Source organism: Ornithorhynchus anatinus, chromosome 2, assembly GCF_004115215.2.
Source record: "Ornithorhynchus anatinus isolate Pmale09 chromosome 2, mOrnAna1.pri.v4, whole genome shotgun sequence".
In the NCBI taxonomy this organism is placed as follows: domain Eukaryota; kingdom Metazoa; phylum Chordata; class Mammalia; order Monotremata; family Ornithorhynchidae; genus Ornithorhynchus; species Ornithorhynchus anatinus.
In genome coordinates this window covers 91,334,905-91,359,033 of record NC_041729.1, presented here as the reverse complement: position 1 = coordinate 91,359,033, position 24,129 = coordinate 91,334,905, and the positions used below count along the sequence as shown (strand labels likewise).

Here is a 24,129-nt window from a genome sequence, read left to right as displayed (position 1 = left end):
CAGGGCAAGGTAGCACTGCAGTATAGGCAGCCTGTTTCCTCAGTTTCCCAACCTGTACTGCCCCATCAGAAATACAGTGGATTATGGGCCGGTTCAATCAATCTCCTTTCCTTCACTTTTCCCTCCATTACCAAGTCATTTAAATTAATTTCTTCAATAGTATTTGAGTGCTTACTATGTGCAGAGCACTGTACTAAACACTTGGAATGTAAAATTCAGCAACAGACAGACAATACCGCCCAATAACGGGCTCACAGTCTAAACGATAAAGAAACATTCTGCCTCACCAGAGGGCAGAGGCGGGGGGCTAGCTGCTCTCCCAGCAGGGCCTGTGGCTGAACTTGTGGTGTATGTGACTAAACAGTCCCAGCTGGACCCAGGTGCCGGAATCGTTTGAGTGGCTTTTGGTTTCGTTCCCAGGTTTGGCAGCCCGGTTTACCACATTGCTGCCATTCAGAATGTCACCCTTCCATATGTTTGCACCTGGGAATGTTTATGCAGTTTATTCATTTAACTAAAAATTTATACTTGGAAAATAATTGCCCCCTTTAGCACTGTTGGCCTAGTATCCCTCTAGAGAGAGAGGTCTTTGGATCTGGATCAGAGCCCATACCTCCAGAGCTGGTGGGAAGAGGCAAATCAGTGGTATTTATTGAGCACTGTAGTAAATGCTTGGGAAAATACAATGTAAGAGTTGGTTAGAGAAACAGCATATTAAATGGCTTGGGAGTCAGAGGTTGTGGATTCTAATCCCAGCTCTGCCACTTAGCTGTGACTTTGGGCAAGTCACTTCTCTGTGCCTGTTACCTCATCTGTAAAATGGGGATTAAGACTGTGAGCCCCACGTGGGACAATCTGATTACTTTGTATCTCCACCAGTGGTTAGAGCAGTGCTTGGCACATAGTAAGTGCTTAACAAATACCAACATTATTATTATGTTTCCTGATCACAAGGAGTTGACAGCCTAGAGGGAAGGGAGGAGGCCAGAGACTTTAACTGGCCTAGAGGGAGGCAGTGGATGAACTCAGATCCCAGTCAGGATAGGTAGAAATGTGGCACCAACACCCCCTTTCTCCTCCACCTAAATTGTCAGCAATAAATTGAACACATATATCCCAAGTTGTTTTCTAACATGAAAAACCACACAGTACCAATATTTTTTTTTCAAGACTTTTACTGCAAACCAAAATTGGTTTGATCACACAAAAAAAGTTGTGTGGTGAGGGTTGTACATATTATAACCATGTTAATTACAGTACATTACAATGATGATATATACATGTTACAAGTAAGCCTGGAAGTTTAAATATACATCTATTGTTATAACTCAATGTACAGACTTTTGTCTTTACAATACATTACAAGTAATTATCAGGAATGCAAAAAAGAAAACCATAAATAATGCCCATTTTACAGGTGACAGTTTCAAACTCCTATTCAGTGAAACCAACAGCTTTAACTCACTGCAGTTGGGGCATTTTGGTCCATAAAAACCCTTTCTAAAAATAGAAATATTTGTAGCAGCAATGCTTTCTTCAAGCATCTGGGTACAAGGCATGGCAAGCCCATTTCAATAAAATTTAGTTATTAACTATATATCCTACAAAAAAAATCCCCTCAACGTCTAGACGTATATTTATCTTCCAAATATGGAAGAAAACAAACAATGTCCCACTTTGTAGAATCCTGCAAGTGTCACATTGATGCAATCTAAATCCATCTGGAGTAAGCATACCATACTCATACCATTTTCACATAGTATATCCACAGGAGAGGGAAAAAAAAGAAACTCTGCAACAGGAAAAGCTTTGGAGCTAACACGATCTCATCAGAAAAAGGCACATTTCATAAAATCCATTAGCAAATCTGGATAGATCTTCAAGCAAGGATTTTGAGAAAACCATTTCCACACAGCCACTTGCTCCTACCAAACTACCATAGCCGTCTAGGACAGCCATCTGATGCTCGTTTCAAAGAGATAGCACCACTTGAGGGGAGACTAAAAACAACAACAACAACAACAAAAATCTTGTGAGCTCATTGCAAGGAGTATGTGCTCTTCAGAAAGCTTCCAGCAAACAGTGTGGTTGAAATTAAAGGCTGCCAAGCTTCCACAGAGATGTGCAAATTCTCTTTCAAGATGATCAGTCAGCCGGCAGATCAGTCTAAAGGCCAACAACAACAACAAAAAAATCTTAAAATAAAAAAAATCCCCCTGGGCCCCGCTCCCCCAGTCAGTTCAGAGGAAAGAATCCACGGGGGGAGCATAGGAGAAGCCCAGGAACGCTTCGGCAGCTTCTTTGACGCTGGCAGTGATGAGAATGCTGTCCGGGGACTGTCCGATGGAGTTGGGGACCGGCTCTTCTGTAAACTCGGGATCAAAGTGCCGCAGGTCACTGGGTCCGCTCTGTCCAAAGACAAGCAAAGATCAGGGTGAGTAATCCAGTTCCAGCTTGGATGGCCAAGAACTGAGGGGCTGAGACACACGTGCTCACTCTACTGGAGGAATCGATTAGGTAGCCATGCCACTTTTGCTATTTCTTGTGCTTGGGATTCTCTTAAACTCCTGCGGGGCACTTATTTCAACTAGTTATTTCTAAAGGAACTCCTTGCCAGTAGTTTCCATCGCAGAGATCAATCTCACTGCGACCAGTAAGGGTTTTGGTAGCAACTGGCCAGTAGGCCAACTTGCCCCTCAAGGTATCTGGTTTCTACTTGTGTTTTCCTAGACCGATGTTTAGAACTGCTTTGACAATTGGAGACTTCCTCTGTTTACCCCTATACTTCTAAGGACTGACATTTATTCCTTTTATCTAGACTGTAATCTTGATTAGATTGATTAGACTGTAAGCCAGTTAAAGGGCAGGGACTGTCTCTATCTGTTACCGATTTGTACATTCCAAGCGCTTAGTACAGTGCTCTGCACATAGTAAGCGCTCAATAAGTACTATTTTAATCTGTTGTGGGTAGGAAATGTGCCTACCAACAGTTATACTGTACTCGCCCGAATGCTTAGTACAGCGCTCTATGCACATTAAATGCTCAATAAATACGACTGATTTTAGTTTCTCTCTGACTAACCATCCGCCTCTCTAAAGACAGCCAAGGTCTTTTGGAAACCCACTATAGACTGAAGAGATACTTACCACATTTGGGTTAAAAGGGGGTGTAATCTTCTTATTAATGAGATCATCCCAGTTAATTACGGAAAAGAAAATGTGATTCTTAATCTCCATCTGTTGGGGAGAGAGAGAGCATGTAAATAAAATTAGATGGGCTAGGTGAACTAGGTAGTATGTTCTAAGCCTGTATTTCCAACAGTGTTCAAAGGTCCAGGAAAATCCTACTTACAAAGTCATCCCTGGCCCCAAGTCTCTTGATTCTTTCTTTCTGCAGTAGGCCCTCAAGTAGATGCCTGGCAGAATTTGTGATGTTTGGCTTCAACTGAAGTGGCTTGTTCAAAATGTTGTCATACATTTCAGCGGTGTTGCGGCTGTAAAATGGAGGCTGAAAGGAAACACACACACATATATATATATATATATATATATATAAATACTTAATTAGATGTTTAAAGAAAAAAAAGACTCTACAGATACTGTACCAAAAATGGGCTAGGACTAAAACCTGGCAAACGGTAGGATTTCAATGAAAATGTGCTGAACTCTCAGGGAAGACAAACTAACATACATTAGGATTACCATTTCATATTTTTTAAATTAGTTTAGGGCTGGTGGCATGTAGTTGCATTTTTTTTTCTTTTTTTGTGGACCAGTGATACTCATATGTACTACACTGCCAAATGGTAGGAATAGTGTTACATCAGCCTGACTGATAAGGCCAGGATATAGCTTAATGGCCTGCAGCCTGCCTGAAACTAATAATTTAAAACTGAAGGACTGCAGTTACAAGGAAGTGGGGCAAGGAAGCTTCTCATGACTTTCCAGTTTGTCAGATCAAAGTTACTGAAATGTACTGCTTACCAATCCATACAGCATCTCGTAAAGAACAGCTCCTAGACACCACCAGTCAACAGTCCTGTCATAGGGTTGCTTGTGAAGAACTTCTGGTGCAAGGTACTGTTAATAGAACAAAAATATTATTAGAGGCTTCCAACAGCAATTTTTTAAAAATCTGGAAATTTATCAAATTCCGGGATGGTAACGTGAACAGTTTTTATTGTATTTACACAGGCATTTCCTGAAGAGCCTAATTCTAAGAGAAAATCATTCTTAAGAGAGGGATTAACACTTCTGGGTCTTTTCAGAGAGAATCCCCCCTAGACTGTAAGCTTGTAGTGGACCAACTCTTGTTGCATCATATTCTCCCAAGTACTTAATATAGTGAGCACACTATAAAATGGTATTGATTAAGCACTCAGTAAGTGCCCAATAAATACCACTGAATATGTGACTATCTTAGAACAGTCATCTCTCTATAGTCATGAGAAGCAAGGTGGCTTAGTGGAAAGAGCATGGTCTTGGGAGTCAGGTCATGGGTTCTAATCCCTGCTCCACCACTTATCTGCTGTGTGACCTGGGGCAAGTCACTCTACTTCTCTGTACCTCAGATCCCTCATCTGTAAAAGGGGGATTAAGACTGTGAGCCTCAAGTGGGACAATCTGATTACCTTGTATCTACCCCAGCACTTAGAACAGTGCTTGGCACATAGTAAGAGCTTAATAATACCATCATTATTATTATCTTTCTAGGTCCCAGGAACCATGATATCTAGAAACCGGTTACTCTTCCCATAGCTATTGTAACTAATTCTTCACTGTCTGTGCCTCAGTTACCTCATCTGTAAAATGGGGATGACGACTGTGAGCCTCTTGTGGGACAACCTGATTACCCTGTATCTACCCCAGCACTTAGAACAGTGCTCTGTACATAGTAAGCACTTAATAAATACCAACATTATTACACAGAACTCTAAACTGGGGCTCAACATACCATCTATCTAATCCCAGTGCTTAATACAGTGCCTGGCACATAGTGAGCATTTAAAACACTATATTATTGTTATTATTACCTCAGGTGTGCCACAGAAGGTGGAGGTTGTGCCATTGTGTTCTATGTTTTCTTTGCAGAGGCCAAAGTCAGTCAGGACAATGTGCCCTTGAGAATCGAGCAAAATATTCTCTGGCTTCAAGTCTCTGTAACAGGGAAAAGACAAATGCATTAATTTTTTTACATTTAAAAAGTGATAACCCACAGTTCCCATCCTCTGCAACAGTTCTCAATAGTGCTCAGTAGTTACTATTGATTTTGATTCATAAATGCTCATTTGAAATGAAGCAAATATGCACTTTCATTTTAATTCAGCATGAAGTTTCTTGGGCTGCTAAGACTGCTCAGTCTTCCCCCGCCCCCTTCCCCCACACTCCTCAGTCGGGGCTTCAAAGTCTTATTAAAGGCCTTCCCTGACTAAGCTCTCCTTTTCTTTTCGCCCACTCCCTTCTGCAGTGGCCCTGACTTGCTCCCTTTATTCAACCCCCCTCCCAGCCCCAAAGCATTTATGTACATATCTGTCATTTATATTAATCTGTCCCTCTCTCTAGACTATAAAATCGTTGTGGGCAGGGAATGTCTCTGTATTGCTATACTGTACACTCCCAAGCACTTAGCACAGTGCTACGTACACAGTAAACGCTCAGTAAATACACTGACTAGTTAGCAGAGGGGGTCGATTTCTCCCTGGAGGTAGTTTAAGACAATGGGAAAGTCTGCATCGTTCAATGTCGTTGTTAAGCGGACTGGGATTTTTTAGAAGGGATTATTTTCCAGACGGATATTTATGCAATACCAGTCAGTACAGAAGCTTTAGCCAGTACTCTACACCCAAGTCACAGACACCCTCTGGGGACCGCCTCCCTCAACCATGCTTACCTATAAACAATGTTCAGGGAGTGCAAATAACCGAGGGCACTGGCTATTTCAGCTGCGTAGAAACGAGCCCTTGGTTCCAGGAAGCAACGTTCCCTCTGGAGATGGTAGAACAACTACAGGAGACAGAAAGAACAAAGTTAGGCACACACTGCCAAACGCCGTTAACAATGCATTTAATTAGGCTTGACATATATAGCAAAAGGGAACAATGGGAGGAAATAGCCTAATGATCTACTAGCAACTTGAAACCTGGCAAGTTATGAGTGCTTCTAATTCTAGTAACTTTTCCCCCTTAAATATCTTTTTAAAAACTTTTTTTTCCTTTTAAGCTGAAGGGAATGCGACCGGGTGCCCCGGCTAGCAAGGGTTATCTGGTAATCTTCCTGCTCACCTCTCCGCCGTTAATGTAGTCGAGGACAAAGTACAATTTGTCTGCGGTCTGGAAAGAGAAGTGGAGCCCAACCAGGAAAGGGTGCTTCACGTTTTTCAGCAGGACATTGCGCTCTGACATGATGTGCTTCTCCTGGAAATGAAGTAGACAGATAATTAGTGGGCACTTCTCTTTAGTTGGAAGATGAGATAAAATAGCAGAGAGAAATGATGGTGTGACCGGACAATGGAAAAGGGTTACCATACCTCCTTCTTCTTCAGGATTGCTTTCTTTTGTAAAACTTTGACTGCATAGAATTCTTCCTCTGCCTTGTGCCTTGCAAGGAGAACCTGAAAATGAGTTTTAGAAGCCATCAGTATGTGTTCCAAAGGAAGCGCCAGAAGAAGGGGTGTGATCTTCTGATCAGTGTGTGATCAGATTGGAATTGATAAACAGAACTCACCTTCCCAAAACTCCCTTTCCCAATCACTTTCAGAAAGTGAAAATCTGATGGTTTAGCATGAGGATTGGATGATGGGCCTAGATTGATCTGCTGCGAAGGACTGGGCTGAAATTTAGAAAATGCAAAAAAAAAAAGTGTTTTTTAAATCAAAAGTGTTTTTTAAATCAAAAGAATCAAGCAAGAATGTGGTAATATGTTGATTGATAAAACAAAGACTGTCACTATGCCCTCAACACATCCATAGAGGAAGTTTCTCTATTTCCAAATAAGAGTGTGGAATAAGGAGAACATCACTGAGGATTTGGCTATGACCCATTAATCAGAAAAATCACATTTGAGAAGCATGTTTAAGAAAGTGACACCTTTACTAAGTAGATTTTTTTTTAAATCCAGTGACTCAATACTGCCGTCACTGTGTTCTGAGATGAACTAATGAGGCATTCCTGTCGATGTTAATATTCAGAAATGCTATTTTTAAACCTGATGTAGGGGTACCCCGTGCCTGACTCATTTATAGTTTTCTCCTGGAGAGGCATCATAAATAAAGAATACTTACTGGAGGGGATGGATTGGCATTCATAAGCTCGGGCTCTTGAGGTTGGGAGATTTTCAAAATAGTCTGAACTTCGGGGCTGCGAAAGATTAGAGGAATAAAAATCATTAAAACACAGGCTTCGGCCGCAGGAATGACCCGCCGCAAGGGGGCAGACGCGTTTCACCATTTTCAAGGGATTTGCGAGTTTTATGATAGAGGAATGTTACACTGAAAAAAACCAAATCCAACACCACAGTTTCCTTACACATAAGGAAAAAAAAAAAGAATTCCTTCGGTTTCATCTGAGGTTCTGCATTAAACATCAGACCCAGAAAGATTCGAGAATTAAAAGCGACTCTGCTTCTGCAAAAGCAGGAGTCTCTGGGCCCACTGGGCTTGGTACAAAAGGGTTTTGAAAGGGGGGGAGGTTGTTTTCCAGTAAAGCCTCTGGCCATTTCATTCAAACCTATTTATCGAGCGCTTACTGGTTGCAGAGCACTGTATTAAACGCTTGGAATGTACCGTTTGTAACGAGCTAAACAATTCCAAACCCTCCCTCCCGGAAAATTTAAGATATCGATCAAGTATTTCGGCATTCCTCCCAACTGTTCAACTACTTACTGTTTGCACGCGTAGGAGTTGGTGGCAATTTTCTGAATAAAGTCGTTCAGCCCCATTCGTCTCTGCTTCATAAAAGCTGCAAGGAGGAAAAAAAAAAACAACCACATTGGGGTTGGTCTCCTGGGCCCATTAAATCTCCAACTTTCCAAACCAGCCCTCCCTCAGGAAATAAATCCAGTCCCCTGCCGTCTCTCCTGCCACTCACCGATGAGGATGGCCACCATGCCCCTCATTTTAGAGTAAGTGAGGGTGGGTCCCGAGGCTTCGGTTTTTAGGGTCATCGCTGCCCAGCGCGTGGGGAGGGGGTTGGAGAAGCGGGTGTCCGGCCAAGGCGGGGGATAATCCAAGCGGATGGAGGGAGTTCTTCCAGAGGGGCAGGACCTGGCAGGCCAGGCACTGGCAGGGGCAGGACCTGCTAGGCCAGGTACCGGCAGGGGCAGGAGTTGGCAGGCAAAGTACCAGCAGGAGCAGGACCTGCTAGGCCGGGCAGGAGCTGGTAAACCAGGCAGGAGCAGGGGCAGGAGCTGGTAGGCGAAGTACCAGCAGGAGCAGGACCTGCTAGGCCAGGCAGGAGCAGGAGCAGGACCTGCTAGGCTAGGCAGGAGCAGGGGCAGGAGCTGGTAGGCAAAGTACCAGCAGGAGCAGGACCTGCTAGGCCAGGCAGGAGCAGGAGCAGGACCTGCTAGGCTAGGCAGGAGCAGGGGCAGGAGCTGGTAGGCAAAGTACCAGCAGGAGCAGGACCTGCTAGGCCAGGCAGGAGCAGGAGCAGGACCTGCTAGGCTAGGCAGGAGCAGGGGCAGGAGCTGGTAGGCAAAGTACCAGCAGGAGCAGGACCTGCTAGGCCAGGCAGGAGCAGGGGCAGGAGCTGGTAGGCAAAGTACCAGCAGGAACAGGACCTGCTAGGCCAGGCAGGAGCAGGGGCAGGACCTGCTAGGCCAGGCAGGAGCAGGGGCAGGACCTGCTAGGCCAGGCAGGAGCAGGGGCAGGACCTGCTAGGCCAGGCAGGAGCAGGGGCAGGACCTTCTAGGCCAGGCAGGGAGCAGGGGCAGGACCTGCTAGGCCAGGGACCGGCAGGCACGAATGGTCAAAGCGGGCGGGCTGCCTGGAAGCTTTATATAGAGGCGTCGGGGGCGGGGCTGGGCCGGGGGCGGGGCGGACGATGAGGAAGCGTCGCCGACTAGTTCCGCGCTCCGGGCGCCCAGAACAGCTCCGGCTCGGGCCGGCTGGCGCCCGGATGCCCCTCTTCCCTCCCCTCCCCTCTCCTCCCCCCTGATTCCCTCCGAACATGACGCGGGAGGAGGGGCAGACTCGCCTCCCCTCCCCGAGCATCCTCCCTCCGTTTGCTGTCCCTCCCCCAAAAGGGGAGGGTTTGTCCGGCGGGGGTAATTTTCCACTTTTATCTCCCTCTCCCACCCGTCCCGAACGGCGGCCAAAACGCTTTTCCTCCCGGTCCAAGGGACCCAGGTGGAGGAGAACATTAGGTGGCTCCAGCCCTGCGTTTCCCCCTCTTTTTGCTTTTGGTTAATAATGATAATGTTGCTTTCTAAGCCCATTCTATGTACCAAGCGTTCATTCAATCGTATTGAGCGCTTACTATGTGCAGACCACTGTACTAAGCGCTTGGAGCGTACAATTCGGCAACAGATACAGTCCCTGCCCAACAACGGGCTCACAATCTAAACGGGGGAGACAGACGGCAAAACAGACCGATGCACCGTTCAAAGCACTGGGGGTAGATACAAGGTAATCAGGTTGTCCCACAGTCTTCATTCCCATTTTACAGCTGAGGGAACTGAGGCACACAGTCTTCATCCCCATTTTACAGATGAGGGAACTGAGGCACGGAGAAGTTAAGTGGCTTGCCCGAGGTCGCAGAGTTGACAAGCGGTGGAGCCGGGATTAGAACCCATGACCTGTGACTCCCAAGCCCGGGCTCTTTCTACTGAGCCACGCTGCTTCTCAAAGCGCTTACCATGGGTCAGACTCTGTACTAAGCGGTAGATGCAAGCTAATCAGGTTGGACACAGTCCTTGTCCCATTTTGTCTTAATCCCCATTTTGCCGACGAGGTAACTGTGGTTCCGAGAAGTGGGGTGACTCGCCCAAGGCCACGGAGCAGACAAGTGGCAGAGGCGGGATTAGAACCCAGGCCATTCTGACTCCGAGGCCCTTGTTCTATCCACTGGGCCACACCGTTTCCTCCTTTACACCCCTCCCGGGGGGTGCCCAGCCTAGAAACCCCCCAAAACCTCCCTGCTTCCCCCATCCTCAAACTTATTTGAAGGAACAGCGTGGACTAATGTCTGGAGCACGGGCCTGAGAGTCAGAGATCATAATGTCGGTATTTGTTAAGCGCTTACTATGTGCAGAGCACTGTTCTAAGCACTGAGGTAGATACAGGGTAATCGGGTTGTCCCACATGAGGCTCACAGTTAATCCCCATTTTACAGATGAGGTAACCGAGGCACAGAGAAGTGAAGTGACTTGCCCACAGTCACACGGCTGACAAGTGGCAGAGCCGGCATTCGAACCCATGACTTCTGATTCCCAAGACCGGGCTCTTTCCACTGAGCCACTCCCTGCTCCGCCACTTGTCTGCTGTGTGACCTTGGGTAACTCCATTCATTCAATAGTATTTATTGAGCGCTTACCATGTGCAGAGCACTGTACTAAGCGCTCGGAATGTACAATTCCCTTCTCCAGGCCTCAGCTCCCTCATCTGCAAAATGGGGGACTGAGACTGTGAACCCCAAGTGGGACAGGGACTGCGTCCAACCCGATTTGCTTGTGTCCACCCCGGCGTTTAGTACAGTGCCTGGCACATAGTAGGCATTTAATAATAATAATGTTGGTATTTGTTAAGCACTTACTATGTGCAGAGCACTGTTCTAAGCGCTGGGGGAGATACAGGGTCATCAGGTTGTCCCCCGTGAGGCTCACAGTCTTAATCCCCATTTTCCAGATGAGGTAACTGAGGCACAGAGAAGTGACTTGCCCCCAGTCACACAGCTGACAAATGGCAGAGCAGGGATTCGAACCCATGACCTCTGACTTGCAAGCCCGTGCTCTTTCCACTGAGCCACGCTGCTTCTCTACCAGATGGTATTAACAAATACCATTATTAATTATTGCTGCTTTTGTCCAAGCAGCCCGACCCAGGCACCCCCAAAACGTCTCCGGGGATTCGGTGGGGGGGGGGGGAAGCAGCTCGGCTCAGTGGAAAGAGCCTGGGCTTCGGAGTCAGAGGTCATGGGTTCGACTCCCGGCTCTGCCACTTAGCTGTGTGACTGGGGGCAAGGTCGCTTCACTTCTCTGGGCCTCAGTTCCCTCATCTGTCAAATGGGGATTAACTGTGAGCCTCAAGTGGGACAACCTGATTCCCCTGTATCTCCCCCAGCGCTTAGAACAGTGCTCGGCACATAGTAAGCGCTTAACCAATACCAACATTATTATTATTATTATTATTAGAGACACCCCTCCTTCCCCACCCCATCTCTGGCCCCCATTTTTTGGGCGCGCTTGGCTATCTCTGGGCTCCAGTCGGTCCCCACCCCCGAGGCCATCCTCGACTCTTATCTCCGGGACGGTGGCCAGGCCAGGGGAGGCCAAGGATTTTTCTCTGGGCGCGCAACGTCCGCGCAGTGTCCGCGCAGGGCTTACCGAGCCCGCTGAGCAGGAAGGACTCGCTCCTCTTCTGAGCCTCGGCCCTTTTCTTGTGTCGGGGCTTTAGGAGCGACTCCAGCCGGGCCCGGCTCAGCGCGCCCTGCATCTCTCCCATGGGGGGGGAAACGGGATGGTCCTGCCGCGACGCTCCCGACCCCCAAACCCTGGACGCCTCCGACCCTGGACGGTCAGTGGTCAGCTCGTTGTCCCGAGCCTGTCCGGTGGTCAGTCCTTCGCTCCGAGCCTGTCTGGTGGTCAGTCCTCCGCCCTGAGCCTGTTCGGTGGTCAGTCCCCTGCTTCGCCCCGAGCCTGTCCGGTGGTCAGTCCTCCGCCCTGCGCCTGTCCGGTGGTCAGTCCCCTGCTTTGCCCCAAGCCTGTCCGGTGGTCAGTCCTTCGCCCCGAGCCTGTCCGGTGGTCAGTCCTTCGCCCCGAGCCTGTCCGGTGGTCAGTCCTTCGCCCCGAGCCTGTCCGGTGGTCAGTCCCCTGCTTTGCCCCAAGCCTGTCCGGTGGTCAGTCCTCCACCCCGAGCCTGTCCGGTGGTCAGTCCTCCGCCCTGAGCCTGTCCGGTGGTCAGTCCCCTGCCTCGCCCCAAGCCTGGCCGGTCAGTGGTCAGCCCCCCCCCGCCCTGAGCCTGTCCGGTGGTCAGTCCTTCGCCCCAAGCCTGTCCGTTGGTCAGTCCCCTGCTTTGCCCCAAGCCTGTCCGGTGGTCAGTCCTTCGCCCCGAGCCTGTCCGGTTAGTGGTCAGGCCCCCGCCCCAATCCTGTTTGGTGGTCAGCTCCCTCCTTCCCCCCAAGTCTGTCCGGACAGTCCCCCGCCCCAAACCTGTGCGGTGGTCAGTCCTTCACCCCGAGCCTGTCCGGTGAGTGGTCAGCCCCCCGTCCCACGCCTGTCCCGGTGGTCAGTCCTCCGCCCTGAGCCTGTCCGGTCAGCGGTCAGCCCTCCGGCCCGGCTCTGCCGTTTCCTTCAGGGAGTCTGGGTGAGTCAGGCCGGAGCGGGGTTTCCTGCTTGCTCCGAGCCCCCAAACAAAGAAATGACCCTTGTGCGGCCCGCACGGGCCCCGGCCGACACGCTTCCGAAATGACTTTTTTTTTTTCTCAGTCTGCGGAACCGACCCGGGACAGAAAAAATGTCCCGGGCCCCGGGGGGTGGGAGAGGAAGGAAGAAGGGGAGGAAGGGAGAGGGGGGCATAGGGCGGGAATGGGAGGGGAGGGGGTGGCAAGCAAGCCCGGGTCCCTCCCAAATCATACCGCAGCACCGTATGAGAAGCAGCGTGGCTCGGTGGAAAGAGCCCGGGTTTAGGAGTCAGAGGTCATGGGTTCTAATCCTCACTCCCCCACCTCTCAGCTGTGTGACTTTGGACAAGTCACTTCTCGGTGCCCTCATCTGGAAAATGGGGATTAAGATTGTGAGCCTCACGGGGGACAACCTCATTACCTTGTATCTACTCCAGCTCTTAGAACAGTGCTCAGTACATAGTAAGCGTTTAGCAAATACCAACATCGTTATTATTATTATATGGGCCCTCGCTTTTGGCTCCTCGCAAGGAGCCGTGGCTGGGCCCACCGCTGCTTTCCTTGCTTTCCCCACCTTTTAGATCCTTCTGACTCCCAGGCTTGGGCTGAATCCACTAGGCCATGCGGCTTCCAAGCATGAGTCCCCCCAAAACCACTGCGTTTTGGGCTTGGGAGTCAGAGGACCTGGATTCTAATCCCGGTTCAGCCGCTTGTCAAGTCACTTGACTTTTCTGGGCCTCAGTTACCTCATCTGGAGAATGGGGATGAAGACTGGGAGCCCCACGTGGGACAACCTGATCAACTTGCATCCTCTCCAGCGTTTAGAACAGTGTTTTGCACATCGTAAACGGTTAATAAATGCCACAATCACCGTCATCATTGTCTTTTGCCGCTGAAATTGTATTGGACCCAGGTGTCCGGGAAGCAGGGACACGTGAGGGGAAGGATTGGCTAAGGCGCGGGAATGGCTCCTCCGAGACGCGCTGGATACCCGGGATGCGGGGACGGTCCTTCATTCATTCAGTCGTATTTATTGAACTCTTACGGTGTGCAAAGCACTGTACTAAGCGCTCGGGAAAGTACAATGCAGCAATAAACAGACAATCCCTGCCCACAACGAGCTCAGCGGTTAGTACAGTGCCTGGCACATAATAGGTGCTTAACTACCATTATTATTATTATGGGGGGGAGATGGACATCAATACAGACAGCAATATGTCAATAAAATTACAGATATAAAATTACTCTCTCCCCACAAGCAGTAGTGGAAAGAACACGGGCTTGGGAGTCAGAGGATGGGGCAAGTCACTTAACTTCTCTGTGCCTCAGTTACCTCATCTGTAAAATGGGGATGAAGACTGTGAGCCCTACGTGGCTCACAGCACCTGTTTACCTTGTATCTATTCCAGCGCTTAGAACAGTGCTTGGCACATAGTAAGTGCTTCACAATACCCACATTATTATTATTATGTGGGTTCTGATCCAGACTCTGCCATTTGTGCGCCGGGTGACCTGGGGCGAGCCATTTACCACTTCACTTCTCTGTGCTTCAGTTCCCTCATCTGTAAAATGTGGATTAAGACTGTGAGCCCCATATGGGACAACCCGATTTCCTTGTATCTACCTCAGCGCTTAGAACAGTGCTTGACAAATAGTAAGAGCTTAACAAATACCATGATGACGATCAGACTCGAATTTACAAGGCACACTGACTTAAATGACCTCGGACGCACGCCTCCTAAAGTGGGGGGAGAGGTCCCCCGATTCCCCCTGGCTGCCACCTGTTTGCCATGCAGGGCCTCAGTTTCCCCAAATGGGAAACTCAGGGAGGGGGGAGGCCCTGGTGTGTGCGGGGCGGGAGGACTTGCCGTTCCCAAAGAAAACCAGTTTAGAAGAGCTGCTGATTATCCCTGGGTTGTCCGCATCTCTTGCCCCCAGGGCACAAGCCCCCATCTCCCCCAGACATTAATTTGGAATCAGTTCCCGGGGGTAGCACATCACAGCACCCGGATTCCAGCTTTTCCCCCTAGATGCTAGGGTCGTATATTTTTTTTTTTCCCCTCTGTTTTGCAGTTTCCCGAAACGGACGCAGTTCAATCTATCACTTTACCAAAGCCAAGCCTTCCGCTTCGGCCCTACAATGTACATTGTTAATCCCCATTATCGTTAGCCCATCCCAGAGAGGTCCCCCCCCAGGCCCGGTCATCTGCCCTGCGCTGACGTCCACCGAGCCCCCGCCTCAACTGCTGTTAGCAAAGCTTCATCAACAAACACAAGGCGGTCACATCCATCACCTCTCTCCACCGCCTGCTCCACCTCTTTTCCCCATCCTTCCTACGCCCCCCCCCCGAAAAAAAAAAAGATAACAATAGGAGACCCTCTCCATCCTCTGCAGGAAGACATCTCTCCTTCCAGAGAAGCCCGGAATCAGCGTTTATCCCTAAAGAATAGGTTTTTCCCAGTAAGAAAAAAACAACAACCAACAGACCGACCTTTCAAGGGTGATATTCCACTTTCGTCTCTCATCTCCCTGCCGGACACGGAATGCAGAAGGGACTGAAAACTGTCTTCTAGTAGTTTGGGGGCTGGGTTCCTGTTTTGCTCACAGTCGCCTCCTTCCCCTAGCCTTTGGGCAGTCCGTAGTCACGGGACGTCGAGAGAACTAAAGCGAGCAGGCTGTGCTCTTGCCCTGTTTATGAACCCCAGTTTAAAGGTGATTTACATACTGGAGAGGGAGCAAGCGGCAAAGTTCAACACTGGGCCACTCACATCTCCTCCCCTTCTCCGTCTCTCTTCTGTCCTCTCTCCCCCCCCCCCCCCCACCCGGTTGCAACATCACCCTGAAAATTACAGTCATCAGAGTCCCACGATTATTATACCCCGGAAAGTCAACAAGAAATGCACCTCGTTAACTCTGATTATCATCACAAATGAGCCTGGAAGAATTCAAAACACAGGCACATGGCTCAGTCCGACCCGAAACGGTGCAGTTTACAAGGACCTAAAACAGCAAAGGGACCTATATATATGCGTGTGTGTAGATATATATATAAATATATATATATATGGGGAAGAAGAAGGAATTGCACAATTTTCTGTTGTGGACAGGGAATATGTCTACCAATACTGTTTATATCGTACTCTCCCAAGTGTTTAGTACAGTAAACACAGTACTGTGCACCCAGTAACCGCTCAGTCAATACGATTGACTGCTTGATTTAAGGCTGGAGTGAAAACCCCAGAACGAAATGAAACTACAGCCGCAGGAGTCGGATGGGCTGCGACTCTTAACTTATCATAGCAGAGTCAAGTTGTTGAGACTATCTTTTCTTCCCAACCGGATACCTGTGAGTGGAGCAGGCGCCCCCTGTCCAGTCTGACAAACTCCTCAACACTTCCGAATCGGAAAATGACAGATGGTATATCTCTCTTTCATATTCTCTCTCTCATATTCATTTTCATTTTCTCTCTCTCTCTGGCTCTCTCTCTCTTTCTATTTGGCTCTCCCTCCTCTCCCAGCCTCTCAGATGCGGCATTTGCTTTTCTCCCCTTCACCATTTTTCTTCTGTTCTTGTAGCCAGGGACGCCACGCCATCCCCAATCCCTCCTCTCTCTAAACCCATAACGATTCTGGAATTATTCATCCTAGAGGGCGATATTGTACCCTAGAAGAGAGGACGCTTTTTCCTTAGTTTGATTTCTTCTTTCAGCGTCCTTGGTCAGTGCATTCCCTCCTTGAGCTGCCCCAGCAGAGACCTTAAGGGATAGGACCAAGCTGTTCATACTAGTGACTATCTTCCTAAACGCTTTCCTTAGGCCCCCGGCTGGTAAAGTCCTGATTCTGAATGGGAAATGCTGCACCAGGACTAAGGGGAGACTTGTCAAAGTTTGCTATGAAAAGAACGGTGCTTGGCACATAGTAAGCGCTTAACAAATACCATTATTATTATTATCCTTTCCAAGGCTTTCTGCCTGAAAAACTTCTTTTTAAAAAAAGGCTTTTTGGCTTTTTAAAAGGTGTAAAATACAGAAAACCAATGAAATGTTTTCAAACACTTTAGTCAAGTAAAAAAATTCTGCTAGAACTGGGGAGTGTTGAATTCTAAGGATTGCAACATTTTGATTTACTTCTGAATTCATCCCAAGGGCTTAGGAACTGTATTACTGCTATTTTCCTCAACATATTTGCAGAACTGTTTCCGCAGTTGTTTTTTCTTTCTGAAAATGCAATATGTGTACTCCAAAAGAAAGGTGCCATAGAAATTCTAAGTATTATCACGGTCATCATTACCATGAAAAGAAGCAAAAGTTTCAGTTTTCATTATAGCAAGTCATTCCATTCCATTTTAACATGACAGATATTGCCCTCAGATCCCAAGAACAATACAGAAGAAAGGTAACAGAGGAGTATTGGGAAATAATAATTATGGTATTAAGTGCTTACTATGTGTCAAGCACAGTTCTGACCATTGGGATAGATACAAGGTTATCAAGTTGTCCCATGTGGGGCTCACAGCCTTCATCCCCATTTTACGGATGAGGTAACTGAGGCACAGAGAAGTTAAGTAACTTGCCCAAGGTCACAGCAGACTAGTGGCAGAGATGGTATTAGAACCCATGTCCTCTGACTCCCAAGCCCGTGCTTTTGCCACTAGGCCATGCTGCTTCTCATATAGGACCAAATGGGCCCAAATGCCATTAGGATATTAGGAAAAGTTCTAGAATCACTGTTCCAATCATGAAAATTGTTTGTGGGGGGCAGTGGTCCTCTTGGCTGTAGAGGACACTACCTAGCTGTTTCTTGACAGGTGATGATAGAACTTGGGTTCCCCAGCTAGTGGGGGCAGATCAACCAACGGCTTGGAAGGGCCATGGGGTGTGAGCATAACTGGGGAAGGTGGCTGCTGGGAGGGCAGAGCCAATCAATCAGTCATTTACTAAGCACTTACCGTGTGCAGAACACTGTACTAAGTACTTGGCATGTTCCCTGCCCACGGTGAATTTGCAGTCTAGAGGGGGAGTTTAGAGCTTACAGTGTAAGAGCTGCAGCATCTCCTCAGCCACCACCACTTTCTTACCGAACCAGTTGATCCCTGACTGTCGCGCACCACCCTCCGATATCTTGAACCCAGTTTCTTGGTCAAAGAAGCAACAGTGGCCCTCTTCTCATTCCCTTCCTCCTTCCTTCCCTCCCAGCTGATGCTGCCAGTAGAGTGCTGTGAAGAGCCAGTAAGTATTCTAAAGGAGAGGAATGCTAACCTCCTCACTGTACCTTGATCTCATCTATCTCGCCGTCGGACTCTCGCCCACCTCCTGCCTCTGGCCTGGAAGGCCCTCCCTCCTCAAATCCGACAGATAATGACTGTCCCCTCCTTCAAAGACTTATTGAAGACACATCTTCTCCAAGAGGCCTTCCTGACTAAACCCTCCTTTCTTCTTCTCCTTCTCCCTTCTGTGTCGCCCTGACTGGCTCCTTCATTCACCTCCTCCTTCCCAGTTCCACAGCACCTATGTACCTCGCTGTAATTTATTTATATTAATGTCTGTCTCCCCCTTTACACTGTAAACTCACTGTGGGCAGAGAATGTGTCAGTTCTATTGTGGTCTCCCAAGCGCAAAATACAGTGCTCTGCACACAGTAAGCACACAAATACGATTGACTAATTCAATCCATCATATTTATTGAGTGCATACTGTGTGCAGAGCACTGTACTAAGTGCTTGGGAGAGTACAATATTTGGAAGCACAGGAGTCAAGTTTCTGCATTTGCCTGCCTTCTCTCCAAGCCATTTCAGTTCTAGGCCTGCTAGATCACCTCTGGTTGTCAAGGCAGTCAACTTCACAATACATCTCCACTTTGTTCTCTGGGTTTTCTGAAAGGAGTAACCGAAAACAAGGTGAAGCAACTCCTTTAGGTGGGACTGGGTGAGGTTTAATCACCTTGAGAACAAGGTGAGGGGCTGGATGGAAAACCTCATCCTAAGGAGTTTTTGCTGCCTATCCTGATGTATTTATCCTCTGTTGTACTCTTTGATTAAATTAGATGCTGTACTGTAACAAAGAAGCTCTGGATTACTCAGGGTTGAGCTGGCCTTGGTTAGCAGCGGAATCACCATCCGTCAACCGCCAATGTCTATTAATGCTAGACGAAGGGCCGATAGTAAATAAACTTGTCTCGAACATATCCGCTCAAACACAACACAGAGTCTGTGAAGTTTTTCTCCCACAAATATAACAATAGGTGGTAGACACATTCCCTGTCCACAACGAGCTTACAGTTTAGAAGGAAAGACAGACATTCATATAAATAACCTACGGGTAATTTATTTATTACATGTATGTATGTAATAAATTACATAAGGGCTGGTATAAGATCTCATAATATCCCGGCTGGATTATTGTGTCAGCCTTCTCTCTGATCTCCCTTCCTCCTGTCTCTCCCCACTCCAGTCTATTCTTCATTCGGCCGCCTGGATCACCTTCCTACAGAAACGCTCTGGGCATGTCACTCCCCTGTTGTCTTGTTTTTGTCTGTCTGTCTCCCCCGATTAGACTGTGAGCCCGTCGTTGGGCAGGAATTGTCTCCATCTGTTGCCAAATTGTACATTCCAAGCGCTTAGTACAGTGTTCTGCACATAGTAAGCGCTCAATAAATACTATTGAATGAATGGGTTTGAGGGAGAGGGGGAATAAAGGGTGCAAATCCAGGTAAACATCCTCTGTAAATGTCAGCGGCTGAGAAAGAAGCAGAGTGTGAGAGTGGAGACCTCTGCATTGCTCATGAGATGGAGATGGAAAGAGTGATGTGGCCTAGTGGATAGAGCAGAAAGACCGGGTTTCTGATTCTGCATCCTCCACTTATCTGCAGTGTGGCCTTGGGCAAGTCACTTCACTTGTCTGGGCCTCAGTTAACTCATCTGTAAAATGGGGATGATGGCTGTGAGCCCCATGTGGAACATGGACTGGTTCCAACCTGATTACCTTGTAACTATCTCAGCGCTTAGTACAGTGCCTGATGCATTGTAAGCACTTTATAAATACCATTAAAAAAATGAGAGAATAAATGGGAAAGTGAAATTTGGGAAAGGGGAGAAAAAAAGACTGATTGGATTCGTGAACTTCAGCCAAACCCTGAACTCTCCCTTGTTGAGCGGGGCAGGGAGGAAATGTGTGAAAGAGAAAAGGACCTCAACAAAAGAAGAACAAAGGCGGAATAGCATCAATCAAGCAAACAATAGTGTTCATTAAGGCATCTGTTATGGTGTAAACCGCTGTACTAAGTGCTTGGGAAAATTCACAAGAGGTAAAAACCTTGCTCTGGAGGTTACAGTGTAAAGGGGGGGACAGAATTTGCAGCTTGGGGAAAAAGATAATTGAAAGGCCGATGGGTGAAAAAATGGGTGCTTAAAGAATAGAGTGAGGAAATCAACATATGCAGAGGTGTCACCGATTTCTGTAACTGCCTAATTACTGAAAGTGGTTGTTGGGGAAGAAGATGAAGCCAGGAGTGCCTCCTGGAAGAGGTAGGATTTCAGGAAGATGAGGAGTATTTTGATGGGGCCTATTTGGAAGGGGAGGTAGTTCCAGGCAATGGGAAGGACTTTAGCAAGGTGCTGAGGGGGCAGGAAAGTTGAGAACAAGGGACAGTGGTATAGAAATTTCCCTGAGAAGTGTGGGTGGAGATGCAAGAGACAAATAAGTAGAGACCTTGAAGCCAGTAGTCAGGAGTTTTTGCTTGAAGAATTGCCTTTAGAGGTTTTTCGAGGAGATACTTTCACCTGTCTTGGTTACTGCAACAGCCTTATCGCTGACCTCCCTGCCTCCAACCTCTCCCCTCTCCAGCCCATACTTAACTCTGCAGCCCAGATCATTTTTCTCCAAAAACATTCTGCGCAAGTCTCGCCACTCCTCAAAACCTCACAGTGGTTGCCCATCCCTGTCCGCATCAAGAGGAAGCTCCATATAGATTCAAGGCACTCATTCAGCTCTCTTCCGGCCATACTGCACACTTCACTCCTCTGACACCAGTCAACTCACACTTCCTCATTCTCATCTCATCTATGCCTGGTACATAATAAGCGCTTAACAAATACCATAATAATAATTATTAACCCCTTGTTGCCTTCCCTCCCGCCTTGGGACTTCCTCCCTTCTATATCTGACAGGCCAGCATTCTCTTCACCTTCATTTATTCCTTTAGAGAAGCAGCATGGCTCAGTGGAAAGAGCCCGGGCTTGGGAGTCAGAGGTCATGGGTTCGAATCCCAGCTCTGCCACTTGTCAGCTGTGTGACTGTGGGCAAGTCACTTAACTTCTCTGTGCCTCAGTGACCTCATCTGTAAAACGGGGATGAAGACTGTGAGGCTCCCGAGGGAAACCTGATTACCCTGTATCTACCCCAGCGCTTAGAACAGTGCTCTGCACATAGTAAGCGCTTAACAAATGCCAACATTATTATTATTATTATTATTCACCTTCTAAACCCTACTAAGATCATATGTCCTTTGGGAAGAATTCTCTTACTAAGCTTTCATCCCCCAACCTTATTTTCCCCCTAACTATTTTACCCAGGCACTTTATCCCCTAATCGCTTATCCGACTCCTCCACCACAACCCTTATATTTTTGTCCTGGGTTTTTTTTCCCTTACCTGGAATTTATTTTAATGTTTGTCTCCCCTACTAGATCCATTATAGGCTCCTGGAAGACAAGGAGCTTAAGTAAGCATTTAACAAGCATATTATTATGTGTTAAAGGGCTGTACCCTCAAGTTTGTAGTTGACCCAATAGGTTTGTGAGTCACAGGACCTAGGTTCTAATCCCAGCCTCACCACCAGAGAAGCAGCGTGGCTTAGTGGAAAGAGCCCGGGCTTGGGAGTCAGAGATCGTGGGTTCTAACCCCGGCTCCGCCACTTGTCAGCTATGTGATTTTGGGCAAGCCACAACTTCTCTGTGCCTCAGTGACCTCCTCTGTAAAATGAGGATAAGGACTGTGAGCCCCACATGGGACAACCTGATTACCTTGTAATTACCTGATTACCAGCGCTTAGAATAGTACTTGGCACATAGTAAGCACTTAACAAATACCAACATTATTTGCCTTTGTGCAGAACACTGTACTGAGCAATTGGGGAAATCCAATGTAAGCACTTTCTCCCAAGCATTTAGTATTGGTTCAATTGTGTGCAAAGCACTGTACTAAGTGCTTGGAAAGTACAATTCAGGAAAGACAATTCCTGCCCACAGTGGGCTCATAGTCTAGAAGAGTGCTTTGCAAACAGTAAGCACTCAATAAGCACAATTGATTAAATACCATTAATTGAATGACCTCAGGCATTCATTTCTGGTGCCCTGACCCTGCCTTAATGCCCTGGAGAAAAAAAAAACCAGAAAAAAAAAATAACTGGGAAATGACTTCCCCTGACCTGGATGGGGCTAAATATAAGAGAGAGACTTTGGTGTTACCTTTGACACCTCACTATCATTTATCAATCAATTGCATTTATTAAGCACTTCATGCAGGATGCTATACTTTGCACTTGGAAAAGTTCAGTGGAGTAAATAGTCTAACGGGAGGTGGACATTAAGATAAAGTAGAAGGAGGGGAAGTAACCCATATATGTACATAGGTTATGCGGGGATGTTGGGGGAAAAATCAGTAACTGAGTAAGTAATGGGAAGAAGTGTGGCCTAGTGGAAAGAGCCTGGGCATCAGAACAATTGGGTTCTAATCTTGGCACTGCTATTGGTTTGCTGTGTGACCTTTGGCAATTTACATAACTTCTCTGTGCCTCATTTTCCTTGTCTGTAAAATGGAGATTAAATTCTACTCCATCCTACTTAGACTATGAGCCCCATGTTGGGCAGGGATGGTGTCTAATCTGATTATCTCATACCAACCCCAGCACTTGGGAGAGTACAGTACAACAAAATTAGGCTCATAATGAGTTTGACAAGTGTAATGATGATGATATGCTTAAGGAGGTATGCCCCAAGTGCATAGGTGACCCAGTAGGTTCAGGAGTCAGAGGACCTATGTTCTACTCCTAACTTTGACACTTGCCTGCTGTGTAACCTTGGGCAAGGCACTTAACTTCTCTGTGCCTCAGTTTCCTCATCTGTAAAATGGGGATTCAATACCTGCTCTCCCTCCCCCTTTGACTGTGATCCCCATCTTGGAGAGGGACTATGACTGATCTGTTTGCATTGCATCAACCCCAGTGCTTAGTACGGTGCTTGGCACATAGTAAGTGCTTAACAAATCCTATTATTATTGTTATTTTGGTGGGAAAATTATCCTTATATTCATTCTGTCACTGCCCTAAAATCTCATCCTGCTCATGTCTTTCTCCTCTTCAAAAGCCTCTAAAGGCAATTATCTATAGTGCTCCAAATTTCTGGTTTGCTACCCCCGATTAGACTGTAAGCCCATCAAAGGGCAGGGACTGTCTCTATCTGTTGCCAACTTGTACATTCCAAGCGCTTAGTACAGTGCTCTGCACATAGTAAGCGCTCAATAAATACTATTGAATGAATGAATGAAAGCAGCAAGCTAAATCTCCTGCTCATTGGCTTCAAGGCTCATTTTCAACTCTCTTCTAACTTGTTCATCTGCCCTGTTCCCTCACCACTCCTCAGCCTGGGCTTTTAAGAAGCGAATTTTCTCAGTTCCTCACTCTCCCCTCTCTTGCCTGTGGCCCCTTGCTCATGTCTACACTAGATCAACAATGGGCCCTCCCCCAATCCCCACCAACCACCCATTTCTAGGATTATAATTAGTCATACTTATTGTGGTATTCATTAAGCGCTTGCAGTGTGTTAGGTACTGCTCTAAACTCTGGGGTTGATACAAGACAACTGGGTTGGACACAGTTCCTGTCCCTCATAGAACTCACAGTCTTAATCCTCATTTGACAGATGAGGTAACTGAGACACAGAGAAGTGAAGTGACTTGCCCAGGATCACACCACAGTCAAGTAGAGAAGCTGGGGCTAGAACCCAGGTCCTTTTGGCTCCCAGGCCCATGTTTTGGAGGTCCCCAACTACCCCTACTCAGGCATGGTAACTCAAATATTCCTAAAGTTGCTGCAGAAACAGATGGGGAAGAGAGAGGAAAGGAGAGGAGAAAGTCTTCCTTTTCACAACTAGTCCTCTTTCCCCCATTAATGAAACACACACATTAATTTACTCATGTGTGCTCTTCTTCCCACAGTAGATTGTAATTCCTAGAGGACAGGCACTTCATTTTATTCTGCAAGTTCCCCAGGAGTCCTATTCAAGGGCTTTGCAATAGGGACTCAATTAACACTGTTGATTTTGATGATGTTTTTGATGCTAAAGAATAACAGCTTCTCCCCATTTATGCCTCCAAACCATGCCTTATCTGTAGAACTCTTTATGGGCCACTTTGGAAAAGATCAACCAATGCAATTGCATTTTTGGTACCTATTCTAAAAAATGGAAGTATAGGGCTTTGCAATTACAATTTTGGGTGCCAGCCAATCTTCATCTCCCAAGACTGGAGGGTTTTTCCCTCCCACTGCCCTTTCACCAAAATTTACGCTGGCATACTTCGGA

General features: G+C 47.3%; 1 protein-coding gene across 4 annotated transcripts in view; it reads right to left on the bottom strand.

Annotated features, from left to right (window-relative positions):
• Positions 1–1,157: 1,157 nt before the first annotated feature.
• SGK1 (serum/glucocorticoid regulated kinase 1) overlaps positions 1,158–24,129 on the bottom strand; it is a 155,480-nt gene continuing 132,508 nt past the window's right edge. The window contains exons 1-12 of one of the 4 annotated variants that reach the window (XM_003431228.5): positions 15,047–15,229; positions 7,880–7,955; positions 7,280–7,355; positions 6,724–6,828; positions 6,527–6,610; positions 6,282–6,413; positions 5,891–6,003; positions 5,034–5,157; positions 3,985–4,080; positions 3,353–3,508; positions 3,148–3,237; positions 1,158–2,408 (exon numbers count right to left, since the gene is read on the bottom strand). In XM_003431228.5, coding sequence (XP_003431276.1) covers positions 2,241–2,408; positions 3,148–3,237; positions 3,353–3,508; positions 3,985–4,080; positions 5,034–5,157; positions 5,891–6,003; positions 6,282–6,413; positions 6,527–6,610; positions 6,724–6,828; positions 7,280–7,355; positions 7,880–7,955; positions 15,047–15,080 — 1,254 coding nt within the window. In that variant the 5' untranslated portion in view covers positions 15,081–15,229 and the 3' untranslated portion in view covers positions 1,158–2,240. Of the gene's footprint in view, positions 2,409–3,147; positions 3,238–3,352; positions 3,509–3,984; positions 4,081–5,033; positions 5,158–5,890; positions 6,004–6,281; positions 6,414–6,526; positions 6,611–6,723; positions 6,829–7,279; positions 7,356–7,879; positions 7,956–8,084; positions 8,826–11,538; positions 12,106–15,046; positions 15,230–24,129 lie in introns of those variants that run through there. The other 3 variants (XM_001507587.4, XM_001507519.5, XM_029056425.2) reach the window with 3 other exon arrangements.